Below are 17,887 nucleotides of genomic sequence, written 5' to 3' on the forward strand. Positions count from 1 at the left end.
CAGCCCTCTGCCTGTTCCCCATTCATGCCTGCAGTGGCTGAGCTCTGTTCTCAGCCTGCCCGGTGATTCTGACTGGTAGTTAATTCAGGTGTTTGCATACCAATAAATGGGTTTTGTGGGTTGCTTTGCAGGCTGCTTTTGTTTGAAGTGCCCGTGTAGGAGTTTACAAAGAAGGAGAAAGGAAGCAGTTTCATGGTCCGTGAAAGTGAACGTGAGGGCTTTTGTGAGCACCTTGTTTTTATTACCCTGGACAGTCTTGCTGTTATTTTTTAAAGTTATTTTTTCCTCTTCGTCCCCTTTTCCATTTCGCTCATTAATCAGTTGAGCACCATGGGCCTTGGCCTGTGCAGAATGTGTTTTCTGGGGCTAAAATAACCCTCAAGGGCATGATTTGCTCATAAGCAATGTCAAAGCTACACAGATGTGTCCTGGTGATCTATGGCAAATTTGAGCATCAGCTGCCAATTATTGAGCAGTGCTGTCATCTCAATTCTAGTAACCAGGAGACTTTATCCTACTGATACAGAACTGCTGATCAAATGGAGCTGTTTGTGAACCCATTTTCTGCCTTGTTACCCTTCTTTGAAGAATGAGAACCAAGAAAATGTTAAGTATCCCCAATTTAGAATTTTAAGCATCTCTTGTGTAACTGCAGTTGCATATTTATAGAGCAAAGATGTTTTGAGTCTGAGAGCTACCAATTAGTCAGGAAATGAAGATGATGTGGGGCTGAAAGGCTACAATTTCTCATTCCTCTTAATGAGAATCATACAGCATGTGTAAAATCTCTTGGGAGAGTCAAGGCTGACAACCTTGTACCGTCTTTCAAGGCAGCTTTGAGGATTTAGGTACATGACTCCTGCCTGCAATTTCTTTAGAAAAGCAGAAAGTGCTGGATGATTTTGCCTTAAGAGGAAAAATATGAAAAACAGTGAGTGTAAAACTCAGTATCTGGAAAATCCATGGTTCTTAAATATTCATAAGTGAAAAACATATGTCAAAATTTAGCGTACAAAATCCTTGTTTGAGACCTATTTATTCTTTCATTTGTTCTAATATATTTTAAAACCTTCCTTCTTAGTTATATCTAATGTCTGTGATGAAATTGTGTTGTATGAGGAATATCTATGTTATAAATTTGGGGGTTTTTTTGTTTGGTTTTTTTTTCCCCCAGAGCACAAAATCAACACAACAGAATGCATAGAGAACCTGAGACAGTTGCTCAGCTGCCTGCCCAAAGCCCATCAAAACCTTCTTCAGTTCCTGTCTGCTTTCCTGTTAAAGGTAGCAACCTACAGTGCAGTGAATTTCATGACTCTGGAAAACCTGGCCATCGTGTTTGGACCTGCCCTGTTCAAGTGAGTCCTCTCTACTCAGCTGCCTCAAACAGCACAACAAGGTCACACCTCACAGGGAGGTTTCTGTCGTAACTCTGTGTCCAATAGACAGTGGAGCATTCTGTAAGTTCAGTGTTTATATGGTGCATTGTGGGCAGATGGGGCAGGTTCTGAGCTGGCTGACCATTTTCATTCTGTTGGGCACTGACTAGACGGGGCAAGCCTCAAGTTAAGAAACCATATGAAGAGACATGAGGGATTTAACAGCTGTTTAATGACAACTACTTATCTTATCTAAACCAAGATAAGTGCTGGCTGTGGGGGCTACTTAGTTGTTGGATTTGATTCTGAAAAGCTCACCCCCACTTTGGCTTTGTAACAGCATTTGATATCAGAGAAATTAATCCCTGATATCAAGAAAGAGAAGCAACTCATTCTGCCCTTGCCACTAAAATTCAAGTTGGCATCCAAGCTGAGCTTGCAAGCAGTGAGCATTTGGCTGGAGCTAGAGAAGTCATGTGTGGGGTAGTGGTGAGTGGGCACAAAACTGGAAGCTAAAAAGGAGGAGGCGTGGGACACCATGCCAAGCAAGTCAAGGTGATAAGAAGGAACAGCCTAGTGTGATCAGATAATGGAGGATTTTCCCTTTCACTGTTGACACTAGAGGATGTTAAAATATTTATACCTGTTAAAACTTGTAAATCTTTGTTTTAGTGGATCACAGCCATGCCAAGTTATTATGAACTATAAGCCAATGACACTTCACAAAATATATTTATTAGCAGTTAATATCTTGTATGCAGTAAAAAAGCCTTGTTATTCAGTTGGGTGTTTTATGGCAAGCCAAGTTCATTTTAAAGGTATATATTCAGCAAAATTGGTGCCCAGCATCAATGACCGGCTTTGTTTTGTGGAAATGGACTTTTAAGCCTTGCTGCTGTTTCATAGGTCTCTATATGTGGTCTCTGTTTTCCTGCTCTGTGGGATTATTACCAGGTCTACCAGAATTTGACCTTTGGACGTGATACAAGTTTATATTTTTTAACAAAAGCACAGCAAGGGAAGTGAATCCAACAAGAAGTGGTGTGGTTGGAATTATGCCACACTGTCCTCTAGGAAAAAGCCTCACCATGGAGGATATTCAGCAGTGAAAAAAGCAGTTCTGCAGCCAGACCCAAGTTCCTTAACATCTGAATGCTAAAGTTAGTAAATGAGTGGAGACAGAGGAGGTTTATTTATCAGTGTTTGGATTAGTTGTGTGGTGATACCTATGAGCATTGGCTGATACTAAAAGGCCTTCACCACAAATCTATCCCTTGGCCCCTGCATTAACTCAAAAAGCACTTCACTGATTGTGACTTTTCTGCCATCAGGTGACACTTGCTCTCACCTGGGGCTCCTGTGCATGCACATGAGTGCAAGAAGACTTCGCTCCTTTATCTCCATTCCCAAATTATCTCAATGTGTGCCCACTGATTCCTCTATCTGCACATAAGAATCCAGTGTGCTCCCTTATTGATTGAGTGCTTCAGTTTTTAAATATCTCTTCAAATAACTCTTCTGGGACATGGCCCAGCTACTTCTGAACATGTGCCTCTGCCTGGTTTTAAGGTACATCCAGTGCTAAAATGAGCACTTGTGGCAATGACCTGTCTGAGAGGCCTTGAAACCAATCAGCACAGGGTTTCCCTGCCAGTGAGCTGTCAAGACAACAGCTACCATAAATAGAAGTATGTCTGCCCTATAAATGTTATCTTCACCTCTTTACAGTCGTTCTGATCTCACCAGCACTGGGAGGCAACCCAGTAAATCTGGAGCTCAGGGTTTTTTTCTGTAAAACATTTAACACCACAGTGCTGTGCTTGTTGAGTTACCTCCTAGGGTTATGAAAAATCACCTTTTTGGTAGTTGGGCGGAGAGGAGAGCCTTGAAACTGGCACTGTCAGTGAGATTGCTCTATACCACTTCCTGCTGAGTGACCTGAGGCATTCAATGATTCAGAATAAATCATGGGTATTGTCCTGTACAGCAGCAAAATTCAAGGTAGTCAGCTGTGGCAAATCCTATCTGCTGACACAGGGGAAAAAGTCATAAATATCCTTTATGTCTTTCGGAGCAAGAATTAATGCAATTATCTGACACATTATGAAACATTTGGCAGACAGAGTGTAGGAAATTGGGACATGTTGGTAGTACTTGCTATAGTTGTTCAGTGTAAATGTGAAGGTTATAGAAAAAAACTGCTTCTAGATTTAATCTGCAGAAATGTGTGCTCCGTGCAATTGCTGGAATTAACCTTCTGGAGGTAATGGCAGCTCCTCATAGAGCATAAATTCATTGCAGGTGTCAAAACTGTTCTTCATGTATTCTGGCAATCTGCATTTTTGTGAAATTACTTCTTCCTTCTTTGGCACTGAACAACTAAACAAAGTTGTTTGTGAGTTGTTTTACTTAGAATTTACACTAGAATATAAATAGGTAAGAAATTTAGTCTATGATTATCACCTGTCTCAATATTTTGGCACTTTTATTTGTGAGTAGGAACATTCTGTAGTTAGAACATGGAACCATCTTAGGCCTTGGGACCACAAAATTAGAATATTAAACTTTGTACAGTATGAGTCTAAACTGCACATGCTTTGTGATTTGTAGCTATTGTTATTGTAGCACAAAAATTATAAGGCTTAGCACAGGTATTATATTGAAAGTCTAGTTAGAGGATTTTGGAAAACTGGTTTTGTTCTCCTAGTATCTGTAAATTCTTAGGAGAACGCTTTTATCAGATCCGACTGATGTTACTTAAATTTCCATGGATACTTTGTTATGCTTCATCTTGGTAAAGAGATCTTTAGTTCTGGTCTCGGTAAGCAATTCTTGCTTAGTGCACAAGGACTGCAGCCAGCCAGCTGTTTGCTTCCACTCACTTTGACTCATTGTTTCTGTAAATTTGCAGCAAGCCTGTGGCGGCAGGGAACCTTGGCAGACCTCCTGGACAAAGCCAAGGCAAGGGACTTATGTGGACTTTTTAGGCTGCACTTTGTGGCAAAGCAGCTTTGAAAGTTTTAGACTCACTCAAGAAAACCAGTAGCTAATTCCTGATGGTCAAGTTTTACTTGTTTCTTATTTGCAATGAGCGTTCTTCTGGGATTTGTACTACAACTGATTATGGGGCTTTTGTAGGGAAGTGCAGAATACACTTCGGTAGCTCTGCTCTTCCTAGGATCACATGCCTGGATTTAGCAGTGGGGGAACCTGTCACCCCAATAATAGAATTTCTGGTAGCAGCAGGAGTATCTGAACAGGGAGGAAGTGATTATTTCACAAAATTAATTGAAAGTCACCGTGGAAGGTGGCTAAAGAGAAAACAAAAAGTGTATTTTCTATATTTGGAATGCACACCTGTTGGCACCCTGAATATCTGCTGATGAGACATAAATATTTGGAGTCAGCTGTCTCATCCCAGTCTATAGTTCAGATCTGTTTTAGGAGGGAATGAGAACTGGGCACTCAAACACAGGCTTCTAATAAGGGAAAGGAGGACTCAATGAGTGGTCTGAGAGCCCTTTATCTTCCTGAATAGCTTGTGCAGTGCTCCTTCTGGCAAGGAGTTAACAGCTGGTAGAGGTGGATTCAGGAACAGATGTCTAAGCTAACGAAAGAAGCTGAAAAAGAAGACAAAGGACTAAAAATATTGCTTGTCTGGCCTGTGAGCTGAGGGTGTTGATGTTTGGTAAGCGATGAATAATCTCTTAGGATTGTTGTATGCAGCAAAGGCTATTGCTCAGTCAACCAGGTTTTACAAGCAGCCTTGTTTATTGTGGAGAAACTGAGTCCATCCCAAGAAAAACGGGAATGCAAGAAAGAGAAATGTTAACTAATCCTAACGAAGGAACTGATGACACGGTGGTTCATCCTGTAAATCTATGTTATACCTGGCTAAAACCCTGCTTAAACCTTCTGCTTCCAAAAGGAGCCCAAACTTAAGTCCTTACAGAAACAACAGTAAGTTTACAAAAGAGGAACACGAATGAAAGGAATTGGACAGGGCCCAATGTGTATATTTGTACTTTAAAATTGCAAATGAATAATGAATGTACTCATTTGGCAAACAGAAGACTGGTGTATTCACGCTCCACATTAGTCTCCAGAGTTTATGAATTTCTTGTTTAAATATTAATATTGTGCTGGGTGTAACTGAGTTGGTGCAGCATGGCTGGAGAAGCTCCGTTAAGGGCACAGCATTTATGTAAATGTTCTCCAAGCTTCCAAATAGTTGGCAGGGGGGAATACACAAGTCCTTCAGGGGTTGAGATTAAAATCCTTTATCAAGAATCCTTTTAATTAAATTATTCTGACTTGATGGGGACAGTAAAAATTCAACTACTATTCATAAAAAAAACTCAAAATGTGGGGAGATCAAGAAAGAAAAAAAAATCAACCCAAACTCAACATGGTTAATGGCAACATCTGGAATTTCCACTTCCTGATATGACTGATGTCTGTGGATTTATAAATTAATACACTGAAGCAGTTTATTACCTGTGTTTTTTTTTTTTTTTTTTTTTTTTTTTTTTCCCCAGACAGTTCTGGTAATGAGACATTCTAGTGATCAAAGCTCACCTTCATAAATGAAGGTAGACCAAACCCACTCTTTCCACCCCAATGCCAGTGAGCAATGGCAGATTGATAGGGCGCTTTTTTTTTGCCTGTCCTTTTCACCCTTGATTTTTTGAACCTTGTGTCTGAGTTCCTGCCAGGTTCGAACTCCTTTGCTGTGCTGCCACAAGGATTCACTGTGCTGTGAACCATTGCAGCAAAGCTGGGGCTCTGTCCCTGTGAAGCTCCTGCTGTTGTGAACCCCCCCAAGCTCCAGTGGTCACTGTCCCAGCAATTGCTGCTTCGCTGAATTATCTTGGCTACTGGGAGGGCTCCCTGTGTCACCCATGACCAGCCCCTGATCTGAGAGCTCCTGAGATTAATCCATCTCCTCTTCCTTTAGGATTCCTGTCAGTCCCTTGGCTTGTGAAGAACAAAGGCTTTACAATGGCCTCCTGCTGTATTTGCTCCAACACCAGGAGATGCTTTTTGTTGACCTGAACCCTTGCTTCTCACAGAGACAAGCAGATGGCCTTCAGGTAAGAAAGTTACAGCAAGAAATCAAAAGTGCTTCATGAGGTTGAAACCCAGAACTGGAAATACATTTGCTTATACATAGTGTAATTAATGACTGTAGCTTGTAGCCAGCAATGTAAATATTCATGATATACCTAAGCTGGAGAGGAAACATGAGTGTTAAAATTCTAATTTGGAGAAAAAAATGCAAGCACAAAAGCAAAAAGTCCAGAAGAAAATCCCAAGCTGTTCTACTTTAAATATATTAATGCCAAGCTTTGTTGGATCACAGCCACTGGATTTTTCCTTGAGTGAAACTCATTTTATTTTGTATGTGTTTTTGTCTATACATTGATGATGCAGGAAAGCAAAACCAGAAGGACTGAAACCCGTCTCTTAATTTTTAGAATTCACTCTGTGTGTTCCAGCCTCTCCTTGGGCATTTTCTTTCCTAAAGCATTGCGAGCACTTTGATTCCTTTTTTGCCTCTTTGTTGAAAACCTTGTGGTGCAAGAAACATGATAGACAAATCCTGGTTTAGAGAGAGGGTCAATATAAATCTCGTTTTCCCTTTGTGATGTGGTGTATCATTGCTGCTTAACTTGAAATTGATTTTTGGAAAAAAACATGAAGGAAATGTAGCAAACCCTGCAGTTTAATACTTCACAGTGCAGTTTTGTGATCCTTGAGGTTCATGGTGAGGCTGGCAGCAGTGTGCCAGGTCAAGTGAGGGACTGTGGAAGAGATTAGCACTGCATGTGAGTGTGGATGATGATATTCGTGTTTATGACTCCATAATTTTCTGGCTTCTTTCTCCAAGTATTCCTGTTAAGGAAAGCTACCAGACTTCTAATACAAAGTCAAAGTCAGTATTTAGAAGATATTACATATCCCAAAGAGAATATTGGGACTGTAATTCTCCTTGGAAGATTTCTTTGAAAACAAAACCTGTACAAATTCAGGTATAAAGAACAGGCTATACTGATAAAAAGATGTTTCTAAAATATTGCTTCAATGCCTCAAAACATGGCCCCAATCGTAGCACTAGGATTGTTTCACTCTAAGACAGTGAGCCCATGCTTCCAGCTACCCTTTCTCTCTGAAGAAGTCCCGTGTCACTACCACCTCTGGGAGTTTCTGAAACCAGTACTCAAATGAGAACACAAAATAAAAATATTGGCTGTCCCAAGGCATCTGTTTGCAAAGCTAGAGGAAGCATCAGCAGCTAAAAGAAATTGGAGAGGTATTAGAGAAGCCAGGAAACCAGGCTTTCACTTGCAGTGCTTTTGTTTTAGAACCAGCTTCACTCTCTGTAATTCTGCAAAATGTCACAGTCTGTCTGGAGATGTGGTGATGTGGGAAAGAATTCTGCTGAAAAGCTGCTTTCAAGTTCTTTAATAAAGCCTCAGACAAGGCGTAGCCATGGGGCACTCTCCTGCTCTGAGGTAAGCTTATGAAAGAAATCCCATCTGTGGGTGAGAAGGGAGTTCAGTATTCTGTGGCTGATCTTGTTTTTGTAATTTTTGGCAGGAAACCCAGCACATTGGATAGGTACCCTTCATCTTTCATAATGTAACAATTGCTCAAGGTCCACTAAAGTAGAAACATCAAAGTTAAGTTTACAAACTAAACACATTAAAAGTCCATGTTTTTCTTCCAGTAAAACAAGCAAAAAGTGAAATGGCAAACCTGGCTCAGATTACTTGTTGCGTCCTGGAAATGAAACTTGTTTTTACTGGCTTTTACACAGATACTTGCATTTGGACTCCTTAATTCCTCTGATTTTGTTGGGTTGTCTTTTTTTCTTTTTCATTTAAATGTTTTAAAGTTAACCTGAGCTCTGTCAAACTAAAGCCCTGCCAGTCTGGCAGGCCTGTCACACAGCTGACAAGACTGAACCCTCAATTGTGTTGTTTGTGGGCTGAAATGGGCAGATGGATTGTCCTGAGCAGAGGTGTTAGTGTCTCCAAGTTCCAGGAGCCATGCCACTGACACTGTGTGTGCTGACTGTGTGTGTGCTCAGACTGACAGACTGGGAGAAGAAGTTTTGGGTTTAAGTTTTTTGGTAGTTCAGAACTATTACCCTAGGCTGGACAGTAGGCTATTTACAGCCACCAATTATATATGAAGATAGTGGTTTAAAGTTATAACCCAGCCATGATGTATTTTAACTTGTCCTTTTTTTACTGTGTATTGTACATATATTTTTCACCCATAAAATAGTCAGAATGCTGCAGAATCCTACCAGGCTGGGGTTTTGTGTCTGTGTGTGGGGTTTATTAATGCATTTTTAAAAATTTTGATTTTATCCCACTCCACTGCACTGCTTCTGAGCATTCACTAGCATTTAAAGCTGTCCTATAATCTTTTGTTCTAGCCCAAAAGCTGCACTGGTACTAAACTGATTTTCATGTTTGGAATAAATAATTATTTAAAAAGAGGTTAGGCACCACGGTGTCTGTTTTCTCCTGAGGCCTTTCTAATAACTGTGTTTAAGCCAAGGAATATCAATGGCTGTGTTGGAGGTGTGCAAGATTATCTTAACTCCTATAGTGTAATTTAATTATGAGTCAAACCTTGCTAATAGCAATTTGTCATTTCTGCATCTTACATTCCAGATAAAAGTTGAATATGGAATGTTTTTTTTGCATCCAGTTCAAGAATGTGTTTCTTCTGCATCTCCTGTTTGTGCAGAAGTCATAGATGAATCCTTCCTGATGTAGGCACAGAATCTTTGTCTTGCTCCTCAAACAAGAACATGATTTATGGGTGCCTACAAGCCACTGCTTGTATCCCCAGTAAAGCATGGATTTGGTTAGGAGAAATGCCTACACCCTGAGGAGAGGAGTCTCGTTTCTTGTTCTCTTCTCTTGCTTTGTCCTTTTATGCATACTTCACTACATATCAGCAAGGCTGCTCTCTACAATCTTATTTTCCTATAATCCTATTTTGAAGGGATTGCAGAGATCCAGGGAATGGGGAAGTGGAGCTGGGCAGTATCCTGGACCTACAGGTTGACCACAGACAACTCGGAATGAAAATCTGAAACTGTAATGTGGTTTGGAGCTGGTCAGAAGAGTGCAACTAAATATTTCATGGATACTTCATCTGCTCCAATTATGGCTTTATTGGGAAGGCTTTTGTGGTCTGGAGAGCTTTGTTAATCTTGTGGGTTTAGCTTTTTCCAAAGAGGATGTGGATATTTCAGCATTAACTCTGTTCTGTGAAAAAAAAAAAAGTGGTGCCTCACACATGTGAAGTTGTCATAAAATAGAATTGTGATCTCTCAAATGGAATATCTCAGTGTGGCGGACAGCAATATTTAACTGATGTTTTACTTTGGTAATCCCATGACAATTCTTGTTGAATTAGCTGAACCTTTCAGAACAAATGAGCTACCAACTAACCAGAATTATCTCATTATCTGAAGTTTCCAGGTTAGACTAAAATGTCTTGTCAAAATAGTTTTTCCTGGATAGGAGAACATGGTTCCATTTCCTATTTGTAGAAGTGTTAATTACTTTCTTTCATTTAAATTTTTTTCCTAACAGTGATATGTTTTAGTTGGTTTTAGGTGTGAACATAGCAAACCCTGCATGTGCCATGTGAATTGCCAGGAGATTTGTCAGGGTATCTGTGGGGATTGCTGTTACATTATAGAAGGACTTCTTAATATTATTTCCCATTCCACAGAAAAAAAATCTTTTCCCTAATCTTTGTAAACTTGCTAAAATATGGACTCATTAAACAGTACATTTTGATTTTCTGTTTAAGTACTGACCAAACCAGAAGACTGGACGAAAAATACCATTTGTAGAGATCAAAGCAGGCAGGCCCTCTACCCCCACAAACATTGAGGCCAATAAATTGTAAAGATGTATTTCTCCTCTTCTGGAGAAGCACAGCAGAATATGTTACTGACTGTGGGGCATAAGGATTTGAGGAAAACTGCTGTAGGCTGGGGAAGTTTGACTTGAAACAGCACAAGTGGATGTGGCTGGGGTACTCTTTACTCTTTTCAAGGGTTCAGTGCCAGAGCCTTGCTGCCTGTGGCTGGAAGGAATAGAGCTTTTCTGCACTGTGCCTGTGGTCTGCAGCAGCCTGGCCTTTGTGCTGGAGATCTGTAACTTGGAAAGGACGAGTGTGCCTGCTCTCCCCTCGTGGGGACCTGCAGGGTCTGGAGGAAATGTCACTGATTTAATATTTGCTCCAGTATTGCTGGGGGTTTCTCTTGACTTGCTGGACAACTCCTCAGGGACACTGCTGACACACTTCAACCCCCCAGGTGGGTTGTGCTGCTGATTAATTTTGTCTTATACCCTTCCCAGTACATAGAAGCGTGGGGATTTTTTGGTTGGTTGTGGTGGTTTTGGGTATGTTTTTTTTGGTTTGGTTTTTTTTTTTTTTTTTTGGTCTGGGCAAGGCTGCACTAGGAGAGAAGCTTGGCAAGAGAGGGTGTGCCCTGTGTGACAAATGAGGCCACTGCTGGCTGTGCTTTACTGCAACAAGCAGCTCTCGCACAGAGGAAGCGAGTTGCTCGAGCTGAAATGCTGAGGCTTTGCTGCAGTCAGTGGTACAAGAGCAGAGCTCGGGCAGTGCCACGAGCTGCTCACACTGATCCCTGGCTGCTGTTCCAAAAGGATACAAAGTGCGTGAGAAGGGAAGGTCTTTCTAAAACTGGTAACTGATACAGGCCTTCTGTGGCTTGGGAAATGGTTTTGAAGCAGCATGGGCATAGAAACCACCGCAGTGGAGCCTCACCTTTGTTACTCATTCTGTGAATGCCCATTTTCAGTTTGGCTGAGAATGGAGCGCATCAAAAGCTCCCCCCCAGTCAGACTTACGGGACCCGTATAGATTACAGATGAAGGATGTTTATCTGCAGTTTGTGAAGGGGAGCTATACCTGCTGTGCTCACGGCAGCAGCAGCCAGCTGCTTTGCTCACTAACATCAGCTACGCTACAAGGAAGAGGATTATAACTAATCCGCTGGTGTACCCACTAGAGTAACACAAACCTCTGGTTTCAGAGGATGTGTGTGGTCTTCCTCTGATGTTTAAAACATTTACCACAACACCTGACCCAAGTGTAAGATTTTCAGGCATCTCAAGTCAGCAGTAGAGGAAGGAGCCAGCAGCGTTTTCTTCCACGTGGTGTCAGCATTGTTCTCTCTCACTCCAGAGCTGTCTTTGCTTTGGACATAACCCTTTCATGTGTTCCGAGAACCTGTCTTAAAATTAGGTGTTACATTTCTATTTTTGTAGTGTATGGGAGCATCAGCCTGTTCCTTCCTCAGATAATTAATTGATATCAGAGAGGCATGAAGGAAGGGTATGGATTCACCTCTAAATCATTATGAAATGGAAGCCTTTTTTATTTTATGCTTGTGTCACCTTCCTTACCTGAGCAGGACTGCCAATAAAAATCTCTTACCACTTTTACGTTCCTTCTCTTTGGTGAACAGGGGCAATTTGATTTGTTTGCTGATGTTAAAGACTTCTCAAAAAAAACCCATCAGAAATTAGGTCTTCGATAGGAAAACAAGCCCTTGGGAAATAAAATGTATTTGTACTGAAAGGCTTATGATATATAAGCATTAAATATTTCAGCGTTTTGACTTCTCTTCAGCTGTAACAGTTGGGGAGATGAAAGATTATTTTAAACCCTTGGTGGCTTTTCATTTCATGCAAGGTTAGGGTCAGAAGCGAGAAATATTTTCAGAAAAACAGGCAAGAAATGTAGAGTAAAATAAAAACCTGAAAAAACATTCACTGTCAAAAATAATACAGAAAATTAGAAAATCCAACTTCTTTTTAAACAGTAGTTAATTGTAGATCATTTAACTGTAGTTAGTTACAGAGCTGTGCAACAGTGAATTTAATAGGCATATTCTGAATGCACAGTTCCTTCTCACGCTGCGTCTCCCACACCCGACAGTTCCTAGACTGCTTTGTTCCTCTGTAATTAGTTTATTTCGCCTACTCTGGCAAGTACGCAAACATCCTTAAGCACTTCAACAATACCAATGGAGAGAAGAGGAGGGCCAGCACTTATCGCCTCGCATGCAGAAAGGCTCGGCTGAACCTTGAAAGGCCATTAGCATCTTAGAACCTAACGCAGTTTCCCTCTCTCCCAGTTTATTTGGTTTTCTCCTCTTAAGTGGAGTCTGCAGTGTTCAATTTATTTGCTTCTAGTAAAAATGGAAATGCATGTTCATGAGTCAGCATTTTTGCTAGATTCCAGAACTATCAAATGCTGGGTACCTTTATTTTTTCTATTTTATTTTTTATGGGAAGGAAAGGGATGAAATATGCCTGTAGTAAAAATACAAGTGCAATTGAGCCAAAAGTTATGAGAAATGAAAGGAAATGTATGGTGAAGTTGCATGCTACACCTGCTCCCTGGGGTCTGTGGTTAGAAAAGTTACGTCCAAGTTGCTTTGATTTACTGATACATCTTTTTAAAATAAAATTGTGGAAAGAAACTGGGGAGGAAAAAGTGGAAAAAGCATTCCAAGGCCATTTTTGATTTAAGGAAGTATTACTGCAGTTGGTTTTGCATGCATGGGTTGGCTTCTATGGCTGATAATTTAGACGGATGCTTGAAGCCGAGGTTCTGCCAGCAACTTTAATCCTGACCTTTGAATTTTCTCTGACCATCTGCTTTAGTTAGATGTTGCCCTGTTCCCAGAGGACTGCAGATGTGCTCACAAGGATGCTGGGGAATCATAGTATGGGCCTGAGGCTGCCCTGCCAAGTGCTGGGGTAGGCAGCTGTGCCTGGAGAGGGTTTTGCAGAGAATGCTGCTCAGCTCTGAGTTTTTCAGGAAGCTGCTAGGATAAGGAAACACTTGAGGGGTTGCTGGATCCACTGGTGCTTCCAGTATGCAGCTGGAACTCTGCCTGGGATCTGCTGGTGCCAGCATGTGAGAGCAGCCACAGGAGCTCAGCTTTTGGGTGGCTCTTGCACGTGGGAAGCTGGGCAGAGCAGGGAGCCAGATCTGCAGCTTAGAACTGACCTCTGCTCTTTCTTGCCCTTGGGGGGCCAAGAGAGGCTGAGGTTAGCCAAGATGGGCAGTGCTGGGACCTCTGCCTGGCACAGGCAGGAGAGGGACTGGGTCAGGGAAAGGCTGATCTCTGTGCAAACCCTGCAGGCAGGGTGGTGGGAAAGCTGTGCAAGTAGAGGTCTAAGTAGAGGAGGACAGAAGATGTCACAGTGTGTCCTTTACAGGCTCTAAATCTGTAACTTTAGGATTTTTGTGTGTTCTTTTACCCTTCACCAAAGACATTGAGTGGGACTACATTGAAGGGAAAAATTACTTTAAAGAAAAAAAAAAGGAAAGGAAACCAAAAAGAAACATTTTGGTCTATTAGTGATTTATACAATATCTTTAGTATTTTCATAGAGTTGTAGTGGAGATCAAGTGAAGAAATTGTGACTTAGGACTCTTTACATTTTTGGTATCTATTTGGTTCCCTGATTTCTAATTTTATTTCTAGGCTCTCTGGGAATTCCAGGGATAGCTTCGACCTTCACAACCTTTTCCTTGGTCAATACAACAGGACCAAGCAGCAATAATAGAGAGTGAGCTGGATTTGGATACAGGGACCACACTGTAAATGAAAACTGTACAGTAGCTATAAAAATACGTTTGTGTTTTGCATATTTTCTCTAGGAAAGTATAGGAAGCAATCTACTACTTAATTGCAAGAAATGATGGATGAATGAAATATTTCCTTGGTTAAAAATATCTAATCTGCTGCTTTTCTTCTCTTCCAATTCTTGCTTTGATGTTGCTCATGTTTAGTTTAATTCCTGGCTACTTTGCTGATTATTTATATTCCATGATGCCTTCCAATCTTAACCAAAATGCTGGTTAGGGTGGAGGGTGGGAGAAGACAAAGATAAACTGTGTTTAAAATCAATATTAAATGGGCTGCAGAATGGTAAAGAGCTGTACCTGTTTAATTAACCTTTGCAACCACCAAGCATGGTTTATGTTAGAAGGCTAAAGAATTTGTAAAAACTGCTGTTTACGGACCTGTAAATTGCTGAATTCTAGATAGGCTCAGCTCACTGTTTTTCTCTCCTCAGTAATTTGTGGTTTTTTAGCAAAATCTCCTTCTGGCTCTGTCTGGAACCTGAGTAAAACTTCAGCAGCAGCAAACACTGTTGACTTCTTTCCCAGTGTTTCTTATGCCCTCTCTTCACATGGTAACAGTCATTGCACTTTCTGACCAGAGAGAGCATAAGCAGTTGAAATCTAAAGTCTGATCCACGAAAATGTCATTCCTTGTAAAGTCTCTTTGTTTCCAATGTCTACAGCAAATCCAGATCCATGTAATTGTCATGAAGTCAGATTGCTTCATTATGGCAAGACCAGGAGCAGATTAATTCATTTGTATGCTTAAAATTCACAGATATGCTGTTTTTGAGAAGTGTGCTTAGGGGTCTACTAAGCCATGTTTTAGGGAAAAACCTAAACCAATTAACAAACCAAAACCCCAACAAAACAAACAACCAAATCCCCCACAAATAACTTTGCAAATCTTTGCTCTGATTTCTGTTTTTAAACCCTTTGCTGAGGACTTTTACCTGAGACACACATTTCAAAGTTATTCTTATGTTTTTCTCCAGTGAAACCTACATTACTTCTTTAAAATAGAGAAGCTAATTTTGAATGAAAATCAAAGAAAAAAAATAACAAGACCTTTATGTGCTGCAAAGAAGGGCAGCATTTTTTATACTCTTATTAAGCTGTCTCTCTTGAGGAGCTTGGCACTGACAGAGCCACTCCAGAAAGAGAAAATAAACTCTTCAAAGTGAGATATGGTAACTTCAATTACAGGACAGGTCTGCTCCTAAGAATACTGAGGGGAAGGATGGATCTCTTCAACTTCTTCCCACTTAATGGATTCTACAGTATGTAATCTTTCCTCCTTTGAAATTTTCGTATAGCTCTGGGGTTCTTTTTTTTTAGTCAAAATGAACTTCAGAGTTGAAGGGCTGCTGCTGTCCCTGCATATTCTTCAATTGTGGCTTTTCAATTACTTGAAAGGGGAAAGTAATGGAAAACAGAAGGAAAAATTAATTATTGCACAACAACCTGCACTTCCATAAAGAAATGGAGAGTGCTGTTCTCATCTCACCCTGTTTTAGTTTTCTACTCTGAACAAAATATTAATTCTGGAAACAAGGTCTTTAGGTATTCCCTTTTCCTTGTTCACTTTTGCCTCCTCCACAAATCCTTTTTTTGAAAGTCAGAGTCATATACCTCTTTGAGAACACGGATGTGACAAATTAGAACAAATGCTTGGCATGGGGGGACATACCTTATTTTTATTTAGTGAGATTTTTATTTCCTGTTCCTTGTTAAATTAAAACAAATGTGAGGAAGTTTTCACCACTCCGACTCACTTCACACTTCAGAAACTATTTCTTCTTGCTCTAAAATGGCATTGAAGCAAGGAGAAGTCACCTATCTCTAAATTAGGTTTTATACTGATGGAGGTGATACATATTGCTCCTCATAGAGAGGGATGGCAAAATTTCTTCCCTACTTCAACACATCTCAGAGTGGCTCTGCAGATCTTGCTCCAAAATATGTTTTTTGTTTTGGTTTTGGGTTTTTGTTTTGGCTTTTCTTCCCCTAAGAATGGAAACCCGTTCTCTCTCAGCTTGAAGCTGTTTCCCCTTCTGTCCTACCGCTACAAGCTCTTGTAAAAAGTTTCATGTCTTTTGTGGGCAATACCCTTCAGGTATTGGATGGCCATGATTAGGTCACCCCAAAGCCTTTTCTTGACAAAAAAGATCAGTGTTTCCTTCTGCTCTGCACAGCCAACAGGCACATCCCCACCACAGCAGAAGCAGAACAGGTTCTATTGTGAATAGAATCACAGAATCATTAAGTTTGGAAAAGACCTCCAAGATCGTAGAGTCCAGCCTTTAATATTGCTATGCCAACCTCCCCACTCTAGGTGGTGCTTAGATATTATCTAGGGCAGGTTGGAATGTCTTCAGTGAAGTGGAAAGCACATTTGAATTACATAACAGTGACTTTCTGGCACTTTCACAGGGTGTCTCCATTCTTTCCTCAAATAGACAACATGTCAACAAATTCCTACCAAAAATGCTCACCATGCAAGTAGAACTGCATGAGGGTTTGAGGGCATGGTTGGGTTAGCCCAAGGGACTTGTGCGATTCCACAGTCATCCTTGGAGCAGCAAGGGTTAATTCACCAAATAATAGTTTAGTGGGGTGGTGCCATTTTTCTTTCAGGAATCTGATGTTCAAGAAAATCTGCGCAGAGGTGCCAGTGTGAGATCTGTGTTACTCAGGAGAGGGTTAAATCATGTTGGACTGGCAATTTTGCTAATGTGGCTGCTAATTAAACTGCTAATTTAGCTAATGTAACTGCTTTCAGTTCTGCTGGCAGTGTTCTCCACACACTGGATACATACATGTTCCTCAATGCGTTATGCATGTACCAGCTGTTTTTAAATGATGAAGTAAATAAGTTCAGAGCAACTGACTGCCCTAGGGATGGGGCCTCTCTTTAACAATTTTTTTTTTAATCATTTGTAAGTAAGGTGGGCAGGAGGTCAAAAGGTGACTGCAGTCTCAGCTGAAGCTTTGAATGAAAGCTCCAAAGTGCCAGGAAAAATATTGGATGAGTTTTCTTTGATATATTCTTTCTTACTGAAGAGAATATTTTGAAAGAAAGAAGGAAAGAAAAAAGATCTGTAGTGCTTAAAAATTTCTTCTTAATCTTGCCCTTGGTCTTTTGGAGACTTAAAACCTGATCTGAGGCGTAATCCAGAAAAACACGTCAAGGGGATTTGTTCAAAAGCATACAGTGTGTTGACATCAGCAAACTCTTATTATGGCTGTCATGTTCTCTATCGGGAAGCTTCGTTCTAATCTCCTGGCAGCGTTCAAGCCCGGTGTTTCCATTTTGATTGAATTAATTAGTAGAGTTTAGATGACTCCCCGAATCTGAAATTGTCAGAATTTTTTAGCAGGATGTTCTTAAAGGCTATTTTTGCCATAGTTAATAGCAAGTAGGACATCTGACTGCATTTCTGTATTGTTTAAATTTAAAATACATGGCCCATTTGGAAGCAGAGAAAATGGTAAACGAGAGCTATATTTATGTACTTATCTTGCCTTTAAAGTTAATCTCCTGTTACTAGTCTTGAGCCCTTCAGGTTGCCATAGAAACTGCCACTGCCTCCAACTGTGCTTCTCCCAAGACTTAATTGCATTCTGAGTTTCATGGGCTCTCTATTAACTGCAGCACTGGCAGACACAGGCACGTTGCAGAATGAGTTGAATTAGAGGTTCAATATGATGTATGCATTTTTTAATACTATGTTTCCATATCCCTTTTCAAGTTTTTCTTCACCAGCTGGTTAAACTCTTCCGTAACACACAGTGAT

The 17,887-nt window shown here is 40.7% G+C and overlaps 1 protein-coding gene across 5 annotated transcripts in view; it reads left to right on the forward strand.

The window, feature by feature from the left end:
• Window positions 1–17,887, forward strand: part of FAM13C (family with sequence similarity 13 member C) — a 117,287-nt gene that overhangs the window by 2,938 nt on the left and 96,462 nt on the right. For all 5 annotated transcript variants that reach the window (XM_038140034.1, XM_038140033.1, XM_038140037.1 and 2 more), the window contains exons 4-5: window positions 1,175–1,358; window positions 6,337–6,472. In XM_038140034.1, the coding sequence (XP_037995962.1) occupies window positions 1,175–1,358; window positions 6,337–6,472 (320 nt within the window). The remainder of the gene's footprint in view (window positions 1–1,174; window positions 1,359–6,336; window positions 6,473–17,887) is intronic.

This window comes from Motacilla alba, chromosome 6 (genome assembly GCF_015832195.1).
Source record: "Motacilla alba alba isolate MOTALB_02 chromosome 6, Motacilla_alba_V1.0_pri, whole genome shotgun sequence".
NCBI classification, from domain to species: Eukaryota; Metazoa; Chordata; class Aves; order Passeriformes; family Motacillidae; genus Motacilla; species Motacilla alba.